The sequence below is a fragment of the Carlito syrichta genome, unplaced genomic scaffold, assembly GCF_000164805.1.
Source record: "Carlito syrichta isolate Samal-C Ts95f unplaced genomic scaffold, Tarsius_syrichta-2.0.1 Scaffold301856, whole genome shotgun sequence".
NCBI lineage: Eukaryota > Metazoa > Chordata > Mammalia > Primates > Tarsiidae > Carlito > Carlito syrichta.
The window spans coordinates 591678-615028 of NW_007245952.1; the positions used below are offsets into that span (position 1 = coordinate 591678).

The 23351-nt window shown below is 33.8% G+C and overlaps 1 protein-coding gene across 3 annotated transcripts in view; it reads right to left on the minus strand.

The window, feature by feature from the left end:
* Positions 1-23351, minus strand: part of CLINT1 (clathrin interactor 1) — a 69715-nt gene that overhangs the window by 14714 nt on the left and 31650 nt on the right. For all 3 annotated transcript variants that reach the window (XM_021711083.1, XM_008055458.1, XM_008055459.1), the window contains exons 2-8: positions 15252-15356; positions 14596-14692; positions 12631-12739; positions 11509-11673; positions 8171-8348; positions 4170-4416; positions 2074-2143 (exon numbers count right to left, since the gene is read on the minus strand). In XM_021711083.1, the coding sequence (XP_021566758.1) occupies positions 2074-2143; positions 4170-4416; positions 8171-8348; positions 11509-11673; positions 12631-12739; positions 14596-14692; positions 15252-15343 (958 nt within the window). In that variant the 5' untranslated portion in view covers positions 15344-15356. The remainder of the gene's footprint in view (positions 1-2073; positions 2144-4169; positions 4417-8170; positions 8349-11508; positions 11674-12630; positions 12740-14595; positions 14693-15251; positions 15357-23351) is intronic.

Here is a 23351-nt window from a genome sequence, read left to right on the forward strand (position 1 = left end):
TCATTGCTGAATTCAACATAAAATATCGTATTAAAATATTAAATAGAGACAGGAGTAACTAAATTTATGTACTGACTGAAGGGGGATCTGCACAAACTGATTGAACACACTGTTTCAAATAGGAGATAACTTTAAAAAAGACTTCTAATGTCAATCCATATTATTAACACAAAATAAACTTTAAGGCAAGAGACAGTCCAGATTTCATTCAAACTTTGTCTCAATTACTGTATTAATATTAATTGCTACGTCTATTTAATTAGTCAATCTACTGTTTGCATTAGAGAAGGAAACCACTCAAAGGTTTCTTGCCAAGCAAAGGAAGCATGCTGGTATTTAATAATTCTCTCTGTTCAAAGCAATCTTGATATCACCAAGAAAAAAAGTTACATCCACTTATCTGACCTTCCTAGTTAATTCTTCTATGATTGCTCCATTAAAACTTTCCACAGATGCATGAAAGAAGCTCTTTAATATTTCATGCCAGGAAGCCCAAAATAGTTGATATTCAGTGACACTATGACTGTATTATATGACTATATGCTAACTACCAGTTAACTCTACAGTTCACATCCAAACATACAAAAAAAGACATCACATAAATTGTTAAACAACTAATGTAGTTGTTTGTAACCTTGAATATTAGTCCAATAAAGTTTAAAAAATAATTTTAGGAACAGTTATAGTTACAGAAAAAAGGGAAAGGGAATTGAGGAATTTCTGAAAGCAGGTCAAACCAGATGTCCTATAAAGCTTACTCTCAGTTTCAGAATTTTAAGATAGTAAGCAAGAAAAAGGAGAAAACAGGGGACTCTATATTATGTTAATTTTGTGTACTAAACTATCCATGAAAAGTTAAGACTTACACTCAAATACTAATTTAGAAGTTTTAAAAAATTCACCTTTGAAAATCACTACATACAACTGGGAGTAATAGATTTTGCCTATTAGTTATACCTCCATCTTGTCTATATTTTAATGTGAAATGAACTTTTAAACAGGCTTGGAAAGATTGTCTTTAAACAGAAGCTGTATTTCTTGAGCTGTTATGACATGTAGTACAACAGTTTATTATAACTTTGTAATCATCAGATACAATCCTAAAAATATCAATTTTCTTGAAAACAATTTATCAGATTTTATTCAAATACAATCTATCACATACTGGATATCAAACTGAAGAAACCATCAACTTTATCTACAAAAAAATATTGGTAAACTGTTCTGCTGTAGCCCTCTTAAAATATGTTTGGTAGGTAGTTACACACTTTCACCAAATCCCTTCTTCCAAAGTGGTAGGCATGCTTATAACTAGGTAACCATCTTTGGCTCTGATTAATGATCACTGTTTCACTTGACCTTTCCATGAGCAAGACCTCTGTTTTACAAGCACCTAGACAAGTGTCAGGTGCAACAAGTATTTGTTGAATAAATGAATGAAAAATTAAATGAACTTTAGGCATTGCCCATGTTGACAGCCAGAATTAAGATTTAAGAAAAGACAGTAAAGTGTGAAGAGCAGTACATTTTAATTATAAAGAAAGCAAAGACGGCAGTTATAATTTTTTATTTTTCCAAGTTAACCTAAAAAAATTAAAAGTGGGAACTACAAAATCTTTGATCATGGAAAATTTCAGAAAGTATACATTACCCTGAAATACCATGTATTATTAATTAGGGAAGAAGTACTACCTCAGATAAAAAGAGTCATAGTAAGTACTATACTTGCATTTATTTGAGAATACTATTATTAATCACCAATATTTATTGACTACCTACCACAAATAAGGTTTTGCTAGAGGGTGGCCAGAAAAATATATAAAACAGAGTGTACTTCTTATCAGGGATAACTTAAAGTTGAGTACCAAATTATCATATATTTAAGCACCCTTCTCCCTTATTTTAGGCAATTAAACAATTCATCCCCAATAATACTCAAGGCTCACTAATTTCACATAAAAAAGAAATCCAATGCAAATTAATAATTTTGTCATTCTACTTTTATTTGACATTTTAAAAAATTACTCCGAAACCATGGTTACTAAAAAGAAAAAGCCAGTGTTGGAAGCTTACCTGTTGATTGGCTGGTGCCATCGAACAGATCAACAAGGTCACCAGATGACTTGCTGCTAGGCACTGAAGTCTGAAATCACACACAAACTAAGAAGTTTAGAAAAATTCCTATTTTTTCTAAAATCAGCTCTCCCCATCTCTGATTCCCAATTTAGACACAAATACCTGTAATTATCTTACTAAGGATAGATTTAGTTTTCTGAAAAAAAGAGTACAGACCTTGAATCCTTATTGAGCAGCAGGAAGTTAGCACTTTTAAATAACTATTTCCCACAGTGTAAAAGTCCCTAACGTCTGCACTCTCTTTCCAAACTTATTTCTTTTCTTATTGCATTTCATTCTGGAAAAACATATCTCTCATATGCCACTCAAATCTTAATGTTATGATTCAGTTATTTTTTTTAAATGCCCTGATATATATATATACTTCCCAGTCACCATACAATTTATTGAGTCATAATTGCCCAAGGTATACCTTGGCCTGTTAAAGTCTCACAACAAAGCTCCCTAGATAATTCCAAAGATTGATATCTACTGGATTAGAGGCCAACATGCTATCCAGCTCTAAAATTCTATCAAACTTAGCAATACTTATTGTTTGTATATTACACAGTATAATTCTATGTTGTCCGATATACCTTGACATCTGTTTCATATTTGGTTCCTAAACAGTGAGACTTGTAATTGTAAAACGATTTTTGTCTTCTCCACAGAGCTCAGCACCCTGATACCTATGCACCTATGTCTTATGTGTTCAATACATACATGCCAATTTAGAACTCAATTGTGAGGAACTAGGAAAACACTAAGTTCCTAGGCATGTTGATTTGAGCCTTGAAGATTAAAATATTATACTGTGGTTTAAAAAGGCCTTTAAACTAAAAAAAGACTCGTACCAACTGTGTAAATTTTAAAGAACTTCATTCAACCTTCTAGACATTTTTTTCTTTTGGTAATAAAAAACAAAAGTTTATACTACAACTACAAAATATTTATGGCAGAGTGACATATATTCAGGCTCTACTACAAATTGATTCTTTTTAAGATATTAAGTCTCAATTTATTGCTAAAAAATGTATACAGTTGGGATAATATGCCCCATGTAAACTTAAATTAGTTCTCCATGACAGCCATCATGTATTTGTGCTTTAATTATTTTGATTATCTACCAGATCCTCTACAGCTATTAGTAAGCAAACTGTATCTACAGAAGGGGTAGTCTAAGATAATAAAGAAATAACACATTCTGAGATTTTCATCAAAACTTTTTTTCTAAAAGGATTGCATGGGTGAAATTACACACCAGTCAGCCCAGAAGACATGTGGCAAAAGCTGACATAGTACTTGTTATTGCCACTAAGTGGGACTAGCTTTATTAGAGTCAGCTATAATTCTCTGTACATATTAGACAACTGTTTCTACCAGTTTTTAGCTACTGCTGTTACAAAAACACAAGATGAATTAACAGTAATGTGGAAAAAGAAACAAAAATAGCAATTTAATCTTCCAGGGCAAATCTCCCTCTTCCATAGAGTTCCATCTTTTAACAAACATGTGGCCAGGTACCAGTAGGTGAGTTTCACTCCTCTGGTGAATAAAAATAAACAGATGGTACAAAAGGCAGTGATTCTGATACTAACCAAGAATAACCACAAGGCAAATAAGCCTCCCTTTATAGACAACATTTCTGTGTTAAATGAGATAATTTCACCTACAGATCTTCTTGGTCTCTCTTTTGTAATTTCTTAAAACTTCCAAATACTCCCAATGTTTTCTTTAGTGAATCTACTTGTACTCGGTAACCAGTTGGGGTGTGTAGAAGGAAACACGCACTGCATTCTGATTCACCACCTTTTCAAATGAACCAAGAGTGTCATTTCTACTTTCATAGAAAGTACATAGACAATCACTCAGCAATTGGACAGGTTTCTTCCCCCAAAGAGATTTCTTATTATTAATGACTCTGAGTAATACATGCCAGATGATCTATAATTAATACGACTGCCTAGAAAGTCCAAGCTTACTAATGCAGGAATTCCAAAAGTAGTTTATAAAAATAAAACCATGTATAATGTGTAAACTCCTGCCATTCCCACCTTAACTGAAGAATGAGGTGTGTGGGTCGAAGCATTCTGATCTGGACTTGCTTTGTCCCCTGTGTAATGTGCTGCTGCTCCAAGATCAATAGTTTTGGAAGGATTTGCTGTACGCTTGTGTCTGGTTGTGGTGGTCTCTGTGGCCTGTGTGATATGAATGTGCTTTGTCGTCACGGTCTCTTCTTCATCTTTGAATTCACCTTTGGGAGATCTGCCTCTTCTAGCTTTCTTTTCCTCATCGCTGTCACTAAAAGATATTAAAAATGAAGCAAAATAATAAGACTTGGGATTATTTTTAAATGGAGTCCTCAGTGATTTGAGCTGAAGAATTTCAAATGCAGTAAACCCAAAATTCCATACTTTGACTATCTGACAGAGATCAACAGAATGTTATCTAAGCTGTCTGAATAATGATAATGTGCATGTTGGGGAGGTGAAGTGGGAGCACACAGAATCCTCTAGATAAGTCTAAAACACTGCTACAAAAAGTATCTATGTAAATAGCGTCTGAAGTAACTCAAGCTTTTGTTTATTATAGATTTAAAACTTAATTTAAATATAAAATAGCAAGACTACTATATCAGAATCAACTGATAAGACCCTATCAGTTCAAACATCTGCATTTGATGATTATTTTCTTAAAATGGATTGTGTGCATATGGCTACCATTCCATTTTTATAACATATTCTGCCATCAACTCTCATATATTAATACATGTACATATTAAAATATTAAAATGTCAGTGGATACTTCAAAAATATTCTAGCTGAATTCAGATGATTAAATTCTCATCTGTAAGTACAAAAAAATATGAGGTAATGCACTTTACAGCTGTGCTCTATTTCACTATAGCATCAGGACATCAAACTTTCATATACTATAAAAATTGCTGTACAGAAAACCAGGTATATTTAAGATGTTTTTGAAATAATTCCTTTTAAGAAACATACAATTTTTTTTTCCTTTTTAATAGTGTAAAAGAAAAAATACCTAGAGTAAAGTCTGGGTTTTTCATATGCTGGGAATAAAAATACCAGCACTAGTTTGTTCTCCAATAATAAAGCACTGGGTTTTTTTCTGGTGCCAAGTAGGACAAAGAGAAAGAAAAATTACTTGAAATATGTTCCATTACCTGTATTACTTAATTTCAGAGTAGGTGGTTTAATTTATAAATATCCTGGAATAAAATGCTTGAAAAGTCTACTTTAAACTATGACTATCACTGACGCAATTTAACTCAGACTAATCTAAAGCAATTTCTACTTAAATATAAACCAATTTGGAACTTGTATAAATCAAGGATCAAAAAGAATGACTTCCCACACAGAGCTAGGGGCTTACATATATATATCTAAAACACACATTTATTTGTTTTTAAAATTTTATTTTATTATAGAGATGTGAAGTACAAGAAGTCAGGATTAGCTACACAGGTAGGCTGCATGCAGGTGAAGTTTGGGCCTGGTTCACACTTTCCCTGGTTTAAAATCAGGTACCCTTTCTACATATATTTTTATATGTAAGCATTTTAAGGAACCTGTAAGATCTCATATGTGATCAAAAGCCCTTATAAACTTCTCAACAATGACCTAAAAATTCTCATCATCAGTTCCACAAGTAAAACAAAATTCTGACCTTTTTGATGTCTATTTTTATTTCTATGCAAGATAATTTATTTACAAGTTGACAGTATAAATCTGACTAGCACACGATGAAATGAAAGCTTCATATCTGAAAGCTTCATATCTGATCAATCGACCAGAAGTCCTAAATTCAATATTATCAACTAAGTCTGAAATTCTGGTAACAAGCCAGAGAGGTCACATGAAACTCTGTCTAAAAATTTACTCTTCTCTTACAAATACTCTAAGATAAAAAGTCCCTGGTGTGCCCTATTGTTCCTATGATAAATCATATCCACTGCATCTTCACTTTTTTACACCTAAATACTCTATATAAAAGATTTAGAAATTCTAGGAGATCCTGTCTTACAGGCAACATAGAAAAGAAATCATGGGAGAAAAAAATAAAAATACGAATAGAGAGACAAAGCAATAAAAGAAAAAGTGAGGATGAAAGAGCAAAGGAGAAAAAGTATAAGAATTCACCTGATTTCTAACTGACCTACCTCACCTGATTCCCACACTTCTTCAGGAAATAACAGCATAATGCCCGTCATTTCAATAATGTTTTTTAAACCACGCCAAAAACTTATACAGGCCACAAAAACATTAATGAGGGGGAAGATAGCACAGAATATTTGGAGTGGGCATCATTTCCCAATGTTTAGTATTTATAGTTATCATACGTGTCCTTTTTCAGTATAAAGGTGGCTAGAAACATAGTTGTAAAATAGATATATTCGAAGTGCTAAAAATAAGTTCTGGCTCTTCAAAGACCACATTCCAGAAATAGTCTTGAACTGTGGGGAGTTAATAAATTTGAAAAAATACTGGAAAAACACTTAAAAATAGATTTTATTTGTATCTCTTTTTAATGGTTCTTAAATCTGAACTATTAAGATTTGGGGAGAGTAGGGGGAAAAAACGGTATTTAGTTACAAGAGCTCACTTGAAGGCTCAGCTCCATCACTAACTGTGTTACTTTAAGGAAAGTCCACAAGGTCTGATTGAGCCTCAGGTTTTACTTCTAAAAAGTAAACTTTTAGAGTTCGAGATCCGCCTGGGCAGCGAGACCTCATCTCTATAATAAATCAAAAAATCAGCCGGGCATGGTAGCGCACACCTATAGTTCCAGCTACTTGGAAGGCTGAGGCGGAAGGACCGCCGGAGCCCAGCAGGCGAGGCTGCGGTGGCCGGGAGTGGCCACTGCACTCCAGTCTGAGCGACAGAGGGAGACTCCAACTCAAAAAAAACAAACAAACAAAAAATAAAAAACAAGGATAAAATGTTTACTCTATCCTATTTAACACAGATATTGTGAGGCACAAATGACAAAGGTCTTGTAAATCACCAGAAAAACTAGTTAATAGCTATACTGGTAAGTAAGAACAAAATGTGAGCACTGCAAAGTTCTAAGTATTGTTCTGTGTAAAACTAAGCACAATGCCCTACCATCAGAAAATGCAGTTTATAAAAATACAGGTCTATTCTCAAAAATTTTTGGCTCAAAATCCATTTGGATTATTTTCCGGTACACACTGGCACAGAATCCTAATGAAATGTCACAGGAAGCATTAGATTTCAAATCCTTTAACTTTTATTTAAACTTAATATATAAACTTCATTATCCCTCAACAACATCTTAGATTCCTGGACCATCTGATGTCTAAATGCAAAATAATCTGTGAAAGTTTCCTTGCTGGGGAAAAAAATTCTGAGAAAAGACTATACAGCCTTAATAAAAATATGAAGAACACATGATCAACTTCAGAATTCAGTGGACACAGGCAACATGGAAGGTATATCAATACTAACTGCAAATAGTGTCTGACCTAGCATCTTAAAAACAGCTGCACAGTACTTGCTTGGCAGTACTTATACAAAAAAATGGGAGGATACAAAGATTAGTGTGGCCCCTGTGCAAGAATGACTTACAAATTTGTGAATTGTTCCATATTTTTGCAAGGGCATTTTTAGGGCAGTGAAACTATTCTCTATGATACCGTAATGGTGGAAATGATCTATCAAAAGCCATGAAACTGAACAATGCAAGGAACCCTAATGTAAACTAGAGACTTTAGCTAATAATAGTATATCAATATTGGTTTTTCAGTGGTTAACAAACATACCATAGTTGCAAGATGTTAACAGGAGAAACTGTGGAGAAGGAGAGAAGAGTATATGGCAACTCTCTATATGGTTTTTATGGTGTTTTTCTATGAACTTAAACTGCTCTAAAAAAAATAGTCTATTAAAAAAAAAAAAGGCCAAACTTCAGATAATGCTAATACCCCAAACAAAAACATCAAAAAACCAAAAGCCCTTCTGCACAAATTCAGCACCCCTTCTAAGAGACCCTGGAGACAAAGTGTTAATACCTGCATCTTTCTGGAGAGTCTTCTCTATCTTTCCTCCGGAACTTGCTGATGGTGTCATCAATTGTGCTTCCAATTTTATCACTCAGTTCACCTAATTTATCACTGAATGGAAAAGCACTCTTGTTTTTATCCCACTCCTCATCCCATTTTGATTTGGGCTCAGGATCATATCTTTCACCTATATAAAGCATTAAAAAAAAAAAACCAACTCTAAGGACATTAAATTCAAAACGTGTCTACAGTTCTTATTTCTGAGGCTTTTCCTCATAATAAAATCATTTTCAAAGGAAAACAGAAAGCTCCCACAGTGCTGAATCAACACAATTACAGCAAGGCACAGCATGTAATGCCAGTCATTAAGTGGCAGGAATGCAGATTCAAAAGCTTTTGTTTATGAAAACTTACACAACCTTAATGCACAGCACAGCATATCGGGAAGTTCTTAAAGGCTACTGAAAGGAGTAGCAAAAACACAAAACCAACACAACCTACATAAGCAAAAGAGAGATGAAAATCTTTTTGTTTTTAGAAAAGTCACTTAATGTGCTATATCTCATTCCTGTCCCTTAATTGCTTTCAATTTTTATAAAAGTACTGGACAGTAACAGTGTCTTAAAATATAAAAATGAAAGAAGCACCAATCTGAATACCGTATGTCACCATAAGCTGAAAGAACTCAAGTCACTGTCGTTCTTTAGTATCAAACTAGAAAAATCAATGAATTTTCAAGGCATGGTAAAACATTTTGCAACTACTGTAAAAAGAAAATATTACTCCAACTACCAAAAACTTTACATACTAGAATCATTTTACATATTAGAATCAGAATGCTCAATCAGTAGTTCAGAATAATGACAACCTATTCAAGTACCAATGCAAACTACATGGCTGAGATTGGCAAAACCTAAAACCTCACTGTAAATTTGAGAATGAAGAGAACAGATCATGGAAATTAACAAAAAACTCAAAATGTCAAGATGTTTTAGTCCTTGCCCCTAGGAGCCTGAAAAAGAAATAAGAATTTATCATTTTATGTCTCTCTTTCCATGTCCAAATTCAACTTAAAAAGCAAGAGTAGAAGGTACAGAGAAATCACATTTTTTTTTTTTAAAGAAAACACTGAAAATTAAGGCAGGTTGAAAAGAAAAGGAAAAGAACAATGAGAAACAATAAAAAAGTGGCAAATAGAGCTTTTACTTCGAACTGCTGTTAGCAGTTCTGATGCATACATGACCTTTGGATACTGGACAAAACCATTTTCCTGAACTGCCAGCTAAAATTGCATTTTTCTATAGGAGTTTAAGGATTTTAAAATATACATACTGAATCTGGAATTGACCACCAACTTAAAGAAAACATGGCAAAATGAAGTTTTCTAAACAAAACTTCAATCAGAATGGTTTTTCAAAAATAAGTGATTTTCCAGCAGCGTGTATATACATTTCAACAATATGATGAATCAGACTTTGAAAAAAACAAATGTACAGGAAAAATGACAGTGGATGAAAACCAAATCAATTAGCATGGTGGATGGACATCATACTAAATTAATGTGAAAGATACTGAATATCGGTAAGACATTATCTAATGTCAGAATGGAAAAACATACAAATTGTTAATGTTGATTAGTTAAGGCTGAATAAAACAAAACATGAAAAATAATTTAGCAAAGACTGTGATATACACACAAGATGTTGAACTCTACCTCTAATGCAGATGCTGCAGTTAGTGCATTATGACTGAGTCTGAAATTTACTCAGTTTTCTTAATTTATCTAATTATGTACTGTACTGCTAAAAAGAAGGATACAAGCAGGCAGAAGGGGGAAATAAGTTGTAAATAGCAATTTCTATTCAAAAACACATTAAATTGCTATAGCTAGTTTGAAAACGCTAAAGAATAAAATACTTGGGTAAATAATATAAAAACTTCTTACTCCCCCAAATAAAAGTTCCAAAACATACTTATATGCTTTAAGAGAAACATTATTGCCCAATTCAAAAACTGACTTTTATGTGATGTTTCAACATAATAAAGGAATTTTTTTCCGCAGTTAGAAACATTCTTAAGCAGTTAATTAAATGCAGTATGTTTTCCTTGTGGGCAGGAAAGCAGAGGAACAAATGAGTAAAGATATTTTATAAGAAATCACTAAATAATAGAAGATTTTTACATAGTTCCACAGAAAATCTCAACATAAATCCAAGTATAAACAAACATAGATGTAGGTGGGACAGCTGGAGAGCCTCAATGCATAACTGCTAAGAAACACAGCACTGGCCTGTTTGCATATACACGAAATGACCAGAAATTGTCAGAGGTCAGCAGAAGACAAAATGAGTTCAAAGGGACAGGCTGTGAAAGGAAGCTCTTATGCTACATACCTGCTTCAAGCACTTAGTGCCCTATTTTAGAGAAACTATATTATATTATTACATTAAAAATAAACATGAGAGATGCATGCTCTAGCTGCTCTTAAACGTGTTGCATCAGGCATGGTGGCTCATGCCTGTAATCCCAGTATTCTGGGAGGCTGAGGTGGGAGGACTGCTTGAACCCAGGAGTTTGAGACCAGCCTGGGCAAAAAAATTTTCTACTGAAAATTTTAAAAATTAGCTGGGTGTGGTGGCACAAGCCCATAGTCCCAGCTAATTGCGAGTCTGAGGCAGAAGGACTGCCTGAGCCTAAGAGGTTGAGGCTGCAGTGAGCTGTGATTGTGCCACTGCACTCCAGTCTGGGCAACAGATTGAGACTCCAACTCAAAAAAACAAATTAAATAAACGTGTTGGGAACAATAAACAAAGTGATAGACAAAAAATGATAAATGAAAAACTATCATCAGTCATCTTTTTCTATGTCAAATTATGTACTACTTAAGTAAGAAAAAAGACTGAGGCTGAACTGACTTATAGAAAGCATATCTAAGCTTTGGCCAAAAACAGATAAGTTTCTAATTAGAAAGATGAATCTCTTGATCAAGCTTTATATTTTCATGCTCTAAACTGTGAGTTATAAAGATCTTTCCCCTCCTTTTTTTAAAAGCACGGTAACCCTAAGAGGGAAGGGTATATATCTGTTTTATACTCTATGTCATCTCAAAGTATGCAGTTATTTAATTAGTTACTAATGGGTAAAATTATATTCGGAATCCACAAAAATTAAAAATAGGAAGATTCCCAAGGTCCATGTAACAGAAGTCAAAGTTGCATATATTTTAGCATTCTATATATTCCTGAAAAAAAAAAAAATAGCAGTATGGTCTTTGGTATTTCAGTGATTCTTAAAATATACCCAAGAAGCTAAGCTGATGCTGATGCCAACCTGTCTTTGATACTCACTGTATCTGAATCCTCCAACACTGTCTGAGGAAACCCCAACATATTTGTCTTTGTTCTTCTTTGCTTTCTTTCGCTCTTCACGAAGCCTGTCATCATCCTGGGCAAACTCAACCAATTCCTTCACTTTCTGGCGAATATTTATACCTTGATCCTTGCCATGCTCATCTGTGAGGATGGTAAGGGAGAAACCAAAACCTTAAGAATTCATATGTATCAAATTCTTTAAAACAGAAAAACAGACAAAACTTCAAAATATAAGCCAAATATTTTTTAAAAATTCTAAAGAAAGGCAAACTGTGCTAATTAACTTTGTCATTTCCTCTTTAGCAAATTCTAAGTTTTAAAATGAAATTTTGGCTAATAAGAGCATGTAAAGATGAATTTAAAAGGACCATAGATAAAGGTACTATGCAAAGTCAATTAAAGACCCACTAAAAAGGATTTACTGATGATAACCATATGAAATGAACATATCTGTCAATATTATTTTCTTTTTCCTTTTTAAATCAAATTTTAACAAAGCAAATCAAAAGAAGAACCACTTCAACATTTAATAACTGCAAAGCACACAAACATTTTGGCTCCCTAATATAAGTCTGGGAAAACTAATTACTAGGTTTTAGTGTAGCTCAAAAACTAAATTTTCCAAGTGCTTATAACTAGGGTACATTACAAAATGAAAAGTGCTTCATTCTCTACCCTCTTTCACATTCAAAACACACTCTGGCCTTGCTGCCTTTGCACAGTAAATATTATTTGGTGGGAGAAAAAAAAAACCCAGCTTCAAACAGATGTGTGTGTTTTGGAGCTCTAACCTTTTCTTCCCATATGATTAAAGCTATTCCTTTATGGACACCACAGGGGACCAGTCTCCAGTGCATATTTTAATATAAACCCGAACACTCATGTTGTGTTGGTTCTGTTGTTATTAGCCAGTCTTTTCTGCAAGTTCTTGTCTTCACTAATTAATACTCTAGGGCCCCACGTCTTGGATTCTGCACTCGTCACACAACCAGCAACAGTCACATTCTAATTAGAGCAGAGAAGCTTCTAAGCTGGTTCAGGTGACTGACAACTCCAACTACTGTTTTAATTTGCTTATAAGGTTTTTCTATTGCTCACCTACAAAGTGGTAATTTTCCAGGGATCGCAAATCATAAATGTGTTCTCTGGCACTTGTAACAACACGCTCTGATCCATTCCTTATGAGGTAAGCGAGGAGCAGCAACGACTAAAAATACAAAGCATCAAATGATTTAACGACAAAAATTTTGGTAGAACTTTGGTAAATGGCTTTAAAAAAATCCCAACATTTGTAAATAATCAATCTTTATGGTAGTGGGGTTTCTGTGCCTTACAATATACTTTAAACCATGGTCCAGAACTTATATGACCAATTTGAAGTTTCTCTTATATTAAGCATAGTAAATAATTATAAATTGTCCACTGAATACTGTGTGTCAAAGACTTAAAAGAATCAGTAATTCTGATGTACAAAAATATCTGAACCTATAATATAAATAAACAGTAAGGTTTTAGAAAACCTTAAGAGAGTTTTTATGTTTTATCTGAGCATTATGGGACTGCGAATTGTTAAACACCTCAGAAGAATTATTTGGTAATTGCACAATCCTAGTATTTTCCCCAGATAAAATTTAATTTTGAGGTTAATGATATGGCTTTTGTTCCAAAAGGTTGCTTCTAACAAATAAAAGAAAAAACTTAATGTTTAAGAATATTTTGTTAAAACGTACATTTAGAATGACTGCTGTTGGGTGTGGGATTTCTTTTTGGGGTGATAAAAAAGTTCTAAAATTTGACAGTGGTTACTCCTGTAAAACTTTGTGAACACACTAAAAATTATGAATTGTACATTTTGATCTTAATCTCACTTAAAGATAACTAGGTATCTGAAAATTTAGTTAGGTTGGTGAAACTGAGGGGCACAAAACTTCATCCTACCAGTAACTTACGGTCATGTGTTACTTAACAACAAGGATAAGTTCTGAGTACTGTATCATTAGGCAATTCCATCCTTGTGCTAACATCAGAGTGTTCTTGCAAAAACCTAGATAGTATAGCCTGTTACACAGTAGGCTCTGTGATATAGGCTATTGCTCTTATTGTACTGATTACTGTAGGCAACTGTAACACAGTGGTAACCATTTGTGTATCTAAAAGTATCTAAACATAGAAAAGGTAAGGATACAGTATTGTAATCTTATGGGACCACTGTTGTATATATGGTCCATCACTGATTGAAATGTCTTTATGCAGTACATGACTGTATTCTTTAAAAAAAGGAGATTACCCAATAATTAAAACAAAAACCTCTGACTTTAAAAAGGAAACTTAATTTACAGAAATTTCAATTATTTCATCATACCTGCCTTACAAGCTGAAGGAATGACAGTGAATGTTTTCAGAAACAAACAGCATAAAAAACACAGAACTAAAACATAGATTTTCAATCCTGAAAGCCAAAAATGTTTTCAAAGTTTCAAATATGAATGTTATATGCCATTTTAGAAAGCAAAGAAAAACATGTTGTGAAGTAGCAAGACAATATAAGAACAGATGACTATCCTGCTTTAGAATTCTGCATTATATAAGATCAGAACTAAATGAAAGGAAACTGATGAAGAGTACATATTCGTAAATTTAAAATATTAGAATTCATCTAATATGTTTTAGAATGAATCTCCAATTACATGCTGAACTAACATATTTTTGGGTGCAGAATACTGTGACAATACAATTGTAAGTTAGGTAAATTTTTATGTAGTGATGACAAACCGTATCAGACCACCTTAACTGCTCATACACTAGACACGCACCCTATTATAGATTCATTACTTTTGGTATACACAAACATATTTTAGTAGGAAAAAATTTAACAAAAACTCCTCAACATTTAGAAGTATTATTAATATTAAGTTCATATTAAGGATAATTTTTTGTAAATCTGCTTCTTTCACCAGTTTTAGACTATTGTATTTTAGGATTTAATATGCTTCAAAATCACTTACGTATTTCAAGCATTTGTTTTCAACATGTCAAATAATTAAAACACACTTGTGTCCATACCTTATAAACTCTTCTCCAATTCTTTTTGTTGTCTTTTAACATTCGTGACCAAAGCATGTTCATAAGCTCTGGAAATTGTTCATACATAAATGTAGCCCTGAAAAAAGAATGATTTTCCTAAGAGTTTGCAATATATTAATTTTGACAGTAGATGGCAGGCTTGTTCTAATTTACTGTGTTTTCCCTAAGAGTGCACAAAAATTAATACTTAATTCAAAAAATTTAGATGATATACTTCCTTGAAAATGTTTTTCCTATATTTTATACACTATCTAGCCCATTTATAAGCCCCACTAACGGTCAGACTTTGCAAACTCTTCACTGACTGGCATAATAGCCCGGATGTTCATTAGAAAAAAATGTTTTGGAACTGTTGTGTACTTCCAGTTATTTTATTTGCATTTGTCAAAATTTTACAAGGTAAGCTACAGTAAACCCCCAAACTTCACTGACAAAGAAAAATTTTGTTTTATGTTTTTGAGCTAATTTTTAAGGGGAATGGACCCTGTGCATAAAACTTTCTACAATATAATCTGAATGATTATGCAAAATGTATATTTGACAGATAAACAGTTTAAAACTGAAAGCAAATTTCACATTTCTGTGTAAAGATCCTTTGATTTTTTTCTGCACTGCTGAGTCAAATTATCACTTACTTGGCAATCTCTCCCATGAGTTGCCCAGAAGGTCCCCAAGGATCATCATTCGTTGCTTCTCGAACCTTAGACTCGATCTCTGAATAATTCATAACCACATTGGTGCTGCAGAGAAAAAAAATGCACGCACATACGCACAAAGATTAGCATCAAAACTGAGAAACACATGAAAACTTAATAATGACACTACTGGGTGTCCTAATGAGCTACCTCTACAGGGTGGGAAAGAAAACATCTTTTGTGCACAAGCTACCCCAAGGACACTATATAGCACATTTAAGTTACCTTTAAGAAGATTTTACTATTTCATTAGCCTTCAAGAATACAGATGAGAGATTACATTAGAGCTGGCATTAGGCCAGTAAAAAATGGCTTTGGGTCAAATATTTTTTAAAAACTGAACATGTTAGAGTCTATTATAAAACTAAGTTGTCAGTTTCTTGACCAGAGCTGGCTTTCAATGCAGGCTTATGTTTCCTACCTACGGAAATTCTGTAAATTAAGCACAATTATGTAACAGCTGAACATTATCAAGATCACATTTTAAAAAGAACAATAAATCAAAGATAATATTCTCCAGATGTTTAGAACCACTATGAACATTTAACTGAAATCCTGTAGTCTTTTTTTTCACTTATTATATATACATTCCCATGGCATTATGTATAGTTACTGTAAACCCTACTTTTACTGGCTACATAATATTCCATCAGGAGATTATATGATAATGCATTTAACTTTCCCTTAAGATTTCAGCAGTAATAAAAAACATGAGCTCCGAGAGTCTGAAACATCTTATTCTGATCACTTTGATTCTCGGCAAAACTATTTTAATTACCTTAATCTCGGTTTCACTAACCACAAAAGGGGAATAAATAATAATACTACTTCAAAGGGCAACATAGCAAATGGTATTTGGTTAGCATAGTGTCTGACATTTAGGAAGTGCTCAATAAATGTTAGCTGTTACTACTGTTAAATGTAAAAACCACTTATTAGGAGAATTTTTAAATATTAACAATATTTTTATAAGAAAGAATTAGCTTTGAAAAAACACCTCAAGATTAATAAGACACGGGATGGCAAAATATTTGATTGTTAAAATGGAATTTCTCATGCTTACATGAATTCAAGAATTCAAGGACATTTGACATTATTCTCAAGGAGAGTTCATTTGACATTATTCTCAAGGAGAATAAAGAAATACTGCAAAAATATGACATACTATAGTAGCACTCACTTGACATCTAACATTCTAATCACTACTGAACAATTATTTAGAATAGATGCCTGTGAATATAGTAATTCAAGTATTCCATTTAGAATTAAGTCTTAGAAATAGTAAAAAATCTCAACAATTTGGGAGGACGAGGTAAGTGGATAGCCTGAGCCCACGCGTTTGAGATCCACCTGGGCAACTTGGCAAGACCTCATCTCTACAATAAATCAAAAATTAGCCACGCGTGGTGGCATGTACCTGTAGTTCTGGTTACTTGGAAAGCTACGGGGGAAGGATTGCCCAAGCCCAGCAGGTCGAGGCTGCAGTGGCGGGGAGCATGACACTGCACTCTAGTCTGGGCAATAGAGTGAGACTCCAACTCAAAAAAAAAACCAAAAGGAAATAGTAAAAAATCAGAATTTGGTAACTCTTACTTGCATATACCCCACTTTGGCTATATGGTTTTTCAGTCATCAAAAGTCTATTTTTTTTTTTAAGTAAGGAAGGTTTCGTTGAAATTTGCATTCATATCTCTTAAATAAAAATAAATATGAATCTCAAATATATTGCATACACTTTAATTTCTTTACAAAATTGAAGGCAAAGACCAATAAATGGGTTTGGGTCAAATTTTAAAGGAACCAGTATGCATATAAATGTAGCTTGCCAAATCACTGAATAAATCTGGCTTCTAGATTTAAATTCAGAACATTGTTCTATTATTTAAAACAAGCGAAATCCTATTATTTTCTTTCAAATCTTGGAGAAAGCTGCTTCTTAAAATATCAACTAATTTGATCAAATAAATACAAATTCTTTCCCTGGGACTAAAATAAGACCATAATCTCACTGCCCCTTCAAAATTTAAGACTACTAATGAATGAATTTTCATAGAAACCCAGTAATGGTTCTATTGACAATTTTATGTGTGAATGCAGAAGAATAACTCCCCCTTAATTTTATCAACAATGGAACCAAAATAAAGCCAAAAACAGATTTGCAATTTAAGATGCCACAAAATGATGGATTTCAGAATGCTTTTGTTTACCCTGGTGGCTGAAGAATGCGTGGCTTAGGCAGTTAAAAGTGTCAAAATGCAGCTGTGAAAATGAACAATAGCAATTAGGATTATAATTCACCCAAGCATTTCATTACCAAGAATGCATTTGAAATCTCTTTACATTGTCTAATTTGTTGGAGGACAAGATGAAAGAAGTTAATCTCTAGTCCACGTACCTGAAATGAAATATTTTTGCCAGAGCCTTCATAAATGGTGTAGCTTTCAGAACACTACTTTCCTTGTTCAGGCTGCAAAGGCCCATGGGTTAAGTGAGTAAGATCTGTTTCTGTAACCCTTCACAAGATTCTTAGCTAAAGACCAATGTGTTTGAGTACTGTGTGTTTAGAGGGAGAGGTGGCACAGAGCCAATAATCTGCGAATCTCCCTATTTCCTTGACTGAAAAACAATGGGAGCCATCAGAACATACTCACAATATAGTTATAGATTCGTAGAAGGATATGGCAACCATAATAACACAAGTAACAGAACACTTCCATGAAGAGAATCAGGCTCTATTTTTAAAGCTATTTTCCAATAAAATTGTTGCTTTCAGAAATTGGAAAGAACTTTCTCAAGATGAGATCTGATAGCATAAATAATTCTAAAACAAAGCATTTTTAAGCTTCACTGAATTCAGAAACAAATATAAAGTAAAACAAAACACTATAGTTTGGCCATATTCCAGTTCATTTAAAAATAACTATTTCTAAAATGGTAGAAATGACAGTTTGATCCCTCCTTTCTCAAGTTTTCTACTGCCTTCAATCCACGCCCTACCCATAATTCCAGTAACCTTTTTAAAAAAGGAAAACAACTCCACCCTAAAAAAGAAAAATTAAAATTTATCCCCAGATGCGAAAGGAAAAAACAGCCAGTGTAATTTTTAAAACTTCCTATGATTGATACAAATGTCCAAATAATAGATATTTCACACACTAGAGGGGGCTCTCTCAACGGTTTTTTTAAACACACACAAAATCCAGACAAAGGTCTACAATCTGTTCTATAAATAACAGGAAAAAAAAAAAAAACCCTGCCCCATAAGTTTCATACTATTTAGACTAACATTATTGTCAAACAAGTGACTTCTAGACTTTCACCAATCCTAAATTAAGATTTCTGATTTGAAAATTTAAAAATTATCTCTTTACACTCAGTTTTGTTTTGTTTTTTACAATACAGTTCACTATTATGACCTGTTAAAGGCTGAAAATCCTTGGATATAGGCTTTTCTACTTAAATTTTCTTTCACATAATTATCATTACAACACTTAAAAAAAAATCAAGAATACTCTGATAGCACCAAAATTTTTTCCTGTATATTACTTTAAACCAATCTGGCAGTGATATCAAGAGAACTCAACCAACAAAAATGTCTACAATTGTTAATATTTCTGTTAATCACCATATTTCTGTTAATCACCATCAATAACTAACTGCCTTTCATCTTCACGTTTTTACCTGTATTTAATTCTCTCAAACATAAACAGATATGAGAATGTAATAATGTAAAAAGAGAAAAGTAAAAGAAGAAAAATAACTTTAAGAAATGCTGTTGTATTTTTGCCAATTCTTCACTACCATTAAAAAGTGTCTATAGGCCAGGCTAGGTGGCTCAGCCTGTAATCCCAATAAATTGGAAGGTGGAGGTGAATGGATTGCCTGAGCCCGCGTCTCTACAATAAATCAAAAACTAGCTGGGCGTGGTAACACGTGCCTGTAATTCCAGCTACTTGGAAGGCTGAGGTGGAAGGATCGCCGAGTCCAGCAGGTCGAGGCGGTGGTGGCTGGGAGCATGCCACTGCACTCTGGACGATGGAGTGAGACGCCAACTCAAAAAAAAAAAAAAAGTGTCTATAATTTTGAGAATACCCAATAGTCATCAAAAGTGCAAAATGAGCCCTCTTTATGTGTGTTATAGGTTTTTTCAATATGTTAACTTTTTCTTTGCTTAAGATAAAACCAGAGTATTTGAAATGAGTGCCCAGAAGAGTAGGTTTCTCTGTCCTGATAAAGATCAATAATGATTAAGATCACACTGTTTAAATATAATAGTAATTACTAGAGGATAGTTAGCAGTATAACTGGTAATGAAACCAAAACGTGAGGGACTCTAAAAGTTAGGCCAAAAAGAAAGGGAAGATAGAGAGGGAATGACCAGAGAGTGAAGAACACAAGGATAAAATCCACAAATACAATCAGTACTGTTTATATTTGTACTGTGCGCTGCTTCCAGTGCTGTAGTTACCACTCACATCTGCTCCTCATGACCCTCAGCAACAGGTTGGACAGGATGAGGAGAGGACTTAAACTACACAATCCAGAACCTCTCACTTACTGGATCTTGAATGCCTACTGCTAAAAGTTACCAAATCAAGTTCTGCACACAGGCTTTCATATTTCATAGCTGTGTAAACACAGCCAACATTCAATTAGCCAAGGGTTGATTATTCAGTTTGTAAATTTTTAGGATTCACTGTGGTCCTCTTCTTTTTTCCCTGTTTTCTGCTTATTTATCCAGTCAATACTTGCAAAATATCATGTTATTTTACTTGACAAGTTTGGGTCCAGTTCTGAGAAGCAGAAATAGCTGAAAGTAAAAGCTAAAATGGGGCTTTTACTTACAGTCAATGCTGCTTCTAATCTGCATTAAGAACAATCAGGAAAATGATTAACAAGACAAAACTTTAGCAGTCTTTATTACTAATAGGTTCCCCTCTTAAAAGTTCAAGAATATGCTTTGCTAAAAGAAAACTACACCAAGAGAAAAAGTAAAGCATAGGTATAATGTGATTCCAACTGCTAACAAAGGAATAAGAAACTGAAAACAGAATGATGTACTAAGAAGTATTCTTCCCAGTTTGTCTTTTTAATATCTTTTTTTTTTTTTAATGAAGTCAGGCCAGGCTTGGTAGCTCAGCCTGTAATCCCAGCACTTTAGGAGGCTGAGGCGAGTGGACTGCCCGAGTGAGTCCGAGACCAGCCTGGGCAACTTGACGAAATCTCGTCTCCACAATAAATTTTTTTTAAAAATAGCTGGGCTTGGTAGCACGCACCTGTAGTTCCGGCTACTTGGAAGGCTAAGGCAGAAGGATCGCCGGAGCCCAGCAGGTTGATGCTGGAATGACCGTGAGCATGCCACTGCATTCCAGCCTGGGCGATGGAGTGAGACTCCAACTCAAAAAAAAAAAAAAAAGTCAAATGAATATTTATTTTTCATAAGGTTTCTTCTTTTTGTTTTAAGCTTATTATAAATACTTTACTCACCCCGAAACCAGGAAATATTTTGAGATCTTTAAAAGTGTTTTGTCATATGCATGCATACACACACCCACACTCAAGAGATAAGAGACAGAAACAGTATGAGACAAACCCAACTTCCAAGCAACAGTTTAAATAATGGTATTTTTTTCTTTATGTTTTCCTATATTTTCCAAATTCTTCCCATGAGTATTATATTGTATCCAAGGGAAAACTATTAAAGGGTATTACAAATATAAAATCAAGTACTGTATCATCATTAGTAACATTTTAACTACTTATAGGCAAGTAAGCATCACGGTAGGTCACATGAATATTATTCATATCTTGTCGAATCAGGCTAATAGAACTGTAGTAAATTAGTAACTAAAATATATACATATATACTAAAATATGTACAACATGTACACCAAGTGTTATGTGTATAAAGCCAGGGGAACAATTTAAGTATCTAATTATGGAATTTTCATGATTAAAAACAAACAAACAAAAAATCCAACAATTATATTAGGGGACCAGGCATGGTGGCTCATCTCTGTAATCCTAGCACTTTGGGAAGTCAAGGTGGGAGAACTGCTTGAGCCCAGGAATTTGAGACAAGCCTGGGCAACATGGTAAGACCTCGCTTCTACAAAAAATTTTTTAAAAATTAGCTGATTGTGGTGGCACATGTCTGTAGTCCCAGCTACCTGGGGGACTAAGGTGGGAAGGATCGCCTGAGAACAGGAGGTCAGGGCTGCAGTGATTCATGGCACTGCACTTCAGCCTGGGCAACTAAGTGAGACTCCACTCAAAACAAACAGAACACTGTATAAGGGATGACTAATTCTTGACATCAAAACCTATATTTAAAAGTTATCTCTTAACCCCAATGCCACAAAGATTTCAGAAAAGATACTTTTATAATGAAGATTTTCAAAACAATTATGCTCTGTTAAGCATCAATCTTCTTTAAAAAAAATTTAACCATAAAACAGTCATAAAATGAATACTGTAGAAGACAAAGTTTCCTCAAATGACAAGTCACTTAAGCTGAAAACATTTGTTCTTTTTTTTTTTTAATGATTTCAGCCATAACATTGGAGAAATCGTTTTAAGAATAACTCTAAAAGCTTGATAATGGACCTTGCGATACTCATTTTTTATCAGGGCATAGCCTTCACCACATTACCCTTATTTGCAAGTTGAACATTTTATAGGTTCAATACTTATATTTTAAAATCAAGTTACATCTCACTTCAGTCCTGTGGACAATATCAAATTTATGGTCAACAGCCAAGAAGTCTATTACTCCTAAATTCAACAAATATGTTATTTTCATTGTTAGCAGAATATCTGAGTCTCTATAGAAATAATGTGGGGAGGTGGAAAAACAGATTAGTCTACTTGATTGGATAAAAAAGTATCACCTTGATCAGAAAATGAAAATACAAAGCAATGAAAAAGTCTTAACACAAGCAACAATGTGGTTCAGCAGAAGAATTAATTTTGCTATAGTAAATATCATATTTGATGATATAGTACCTTAGTTATAAAACAGCTATAGTGCTAAATTTACTATAATAAACTATAGTACTCCCTCCATATCATAAGAAAACCAATAAAATAATTTTCAGAAAAGTACAGAAGAAACAAGTATGACAATCCTAACCCTAGCTTTCTCTCTAATGCTGCCCCCCCACAAACAAACAAACAAACAAAGGATGAGGAGGGGGAAATATATTTAATAGCAATTCCTTAGTAAAGAAGCTAAATAAACTCACTCAGAATCCCACAACTACTAAATGGCAGATGTTAAATTTTTTTTTTCTTTTTTTGCCCAGGCTGGAGTGCAATGGTACACTCATGGCCACCGCAGCCTCAACCTGCTGGGCTCAGGTGATTCTTCCGCCTCAGTTTTCCAAGTAGCTGGAAGTACAGGCAAGTGCAACTATGTCTGGCTAAATTTTTTGATTTATTGCCCAGGTTGGTCTCGAACCCGTGCGCTCAGGCAATCCTCTCACCTCAGCCTCCCAAAGTGCTGGGGTTATAGGAATGAGCCACCGTACCTGGTTAGATGTTAAAATTTTGTTAGGTCTGTTAATTCCAAAGCCTATTTTCTATTATGTCACACTATTCTAAAATCAGAGAATTAGTAATATTACCTAATCTAAATGAAAAAGCCTATTAGTTAATACATAAAATGACATAAAATGCAACATCACAAATTATGCTATTAAAAGAGCTACACATTGAATTAATGTTATAAAAGATATTCTCAGTCATGAAAATTAAAGTTTCTTTGATTTTAGTAAATATTAAATACAAACCATTCATTTGAAAGGGAGGAAACCAATGTTTTCTACTTTTAATACATGTACTCTTAAGAGCAAAGTAAATACCAGTTTGATTAGGAAAACCTGAAACCAGAGACATCTAAAATCTTAGGCTCTCTTATCCAATCTGCAATAACAAGCTTTCAGAAAAGATGTGCATATTATTTAAGACTTCAACTATTTACACAAAGGACTATGCTGGATTATGTACCTTCTGTTTTCCTTTTCAAGAGGGAACACTAAA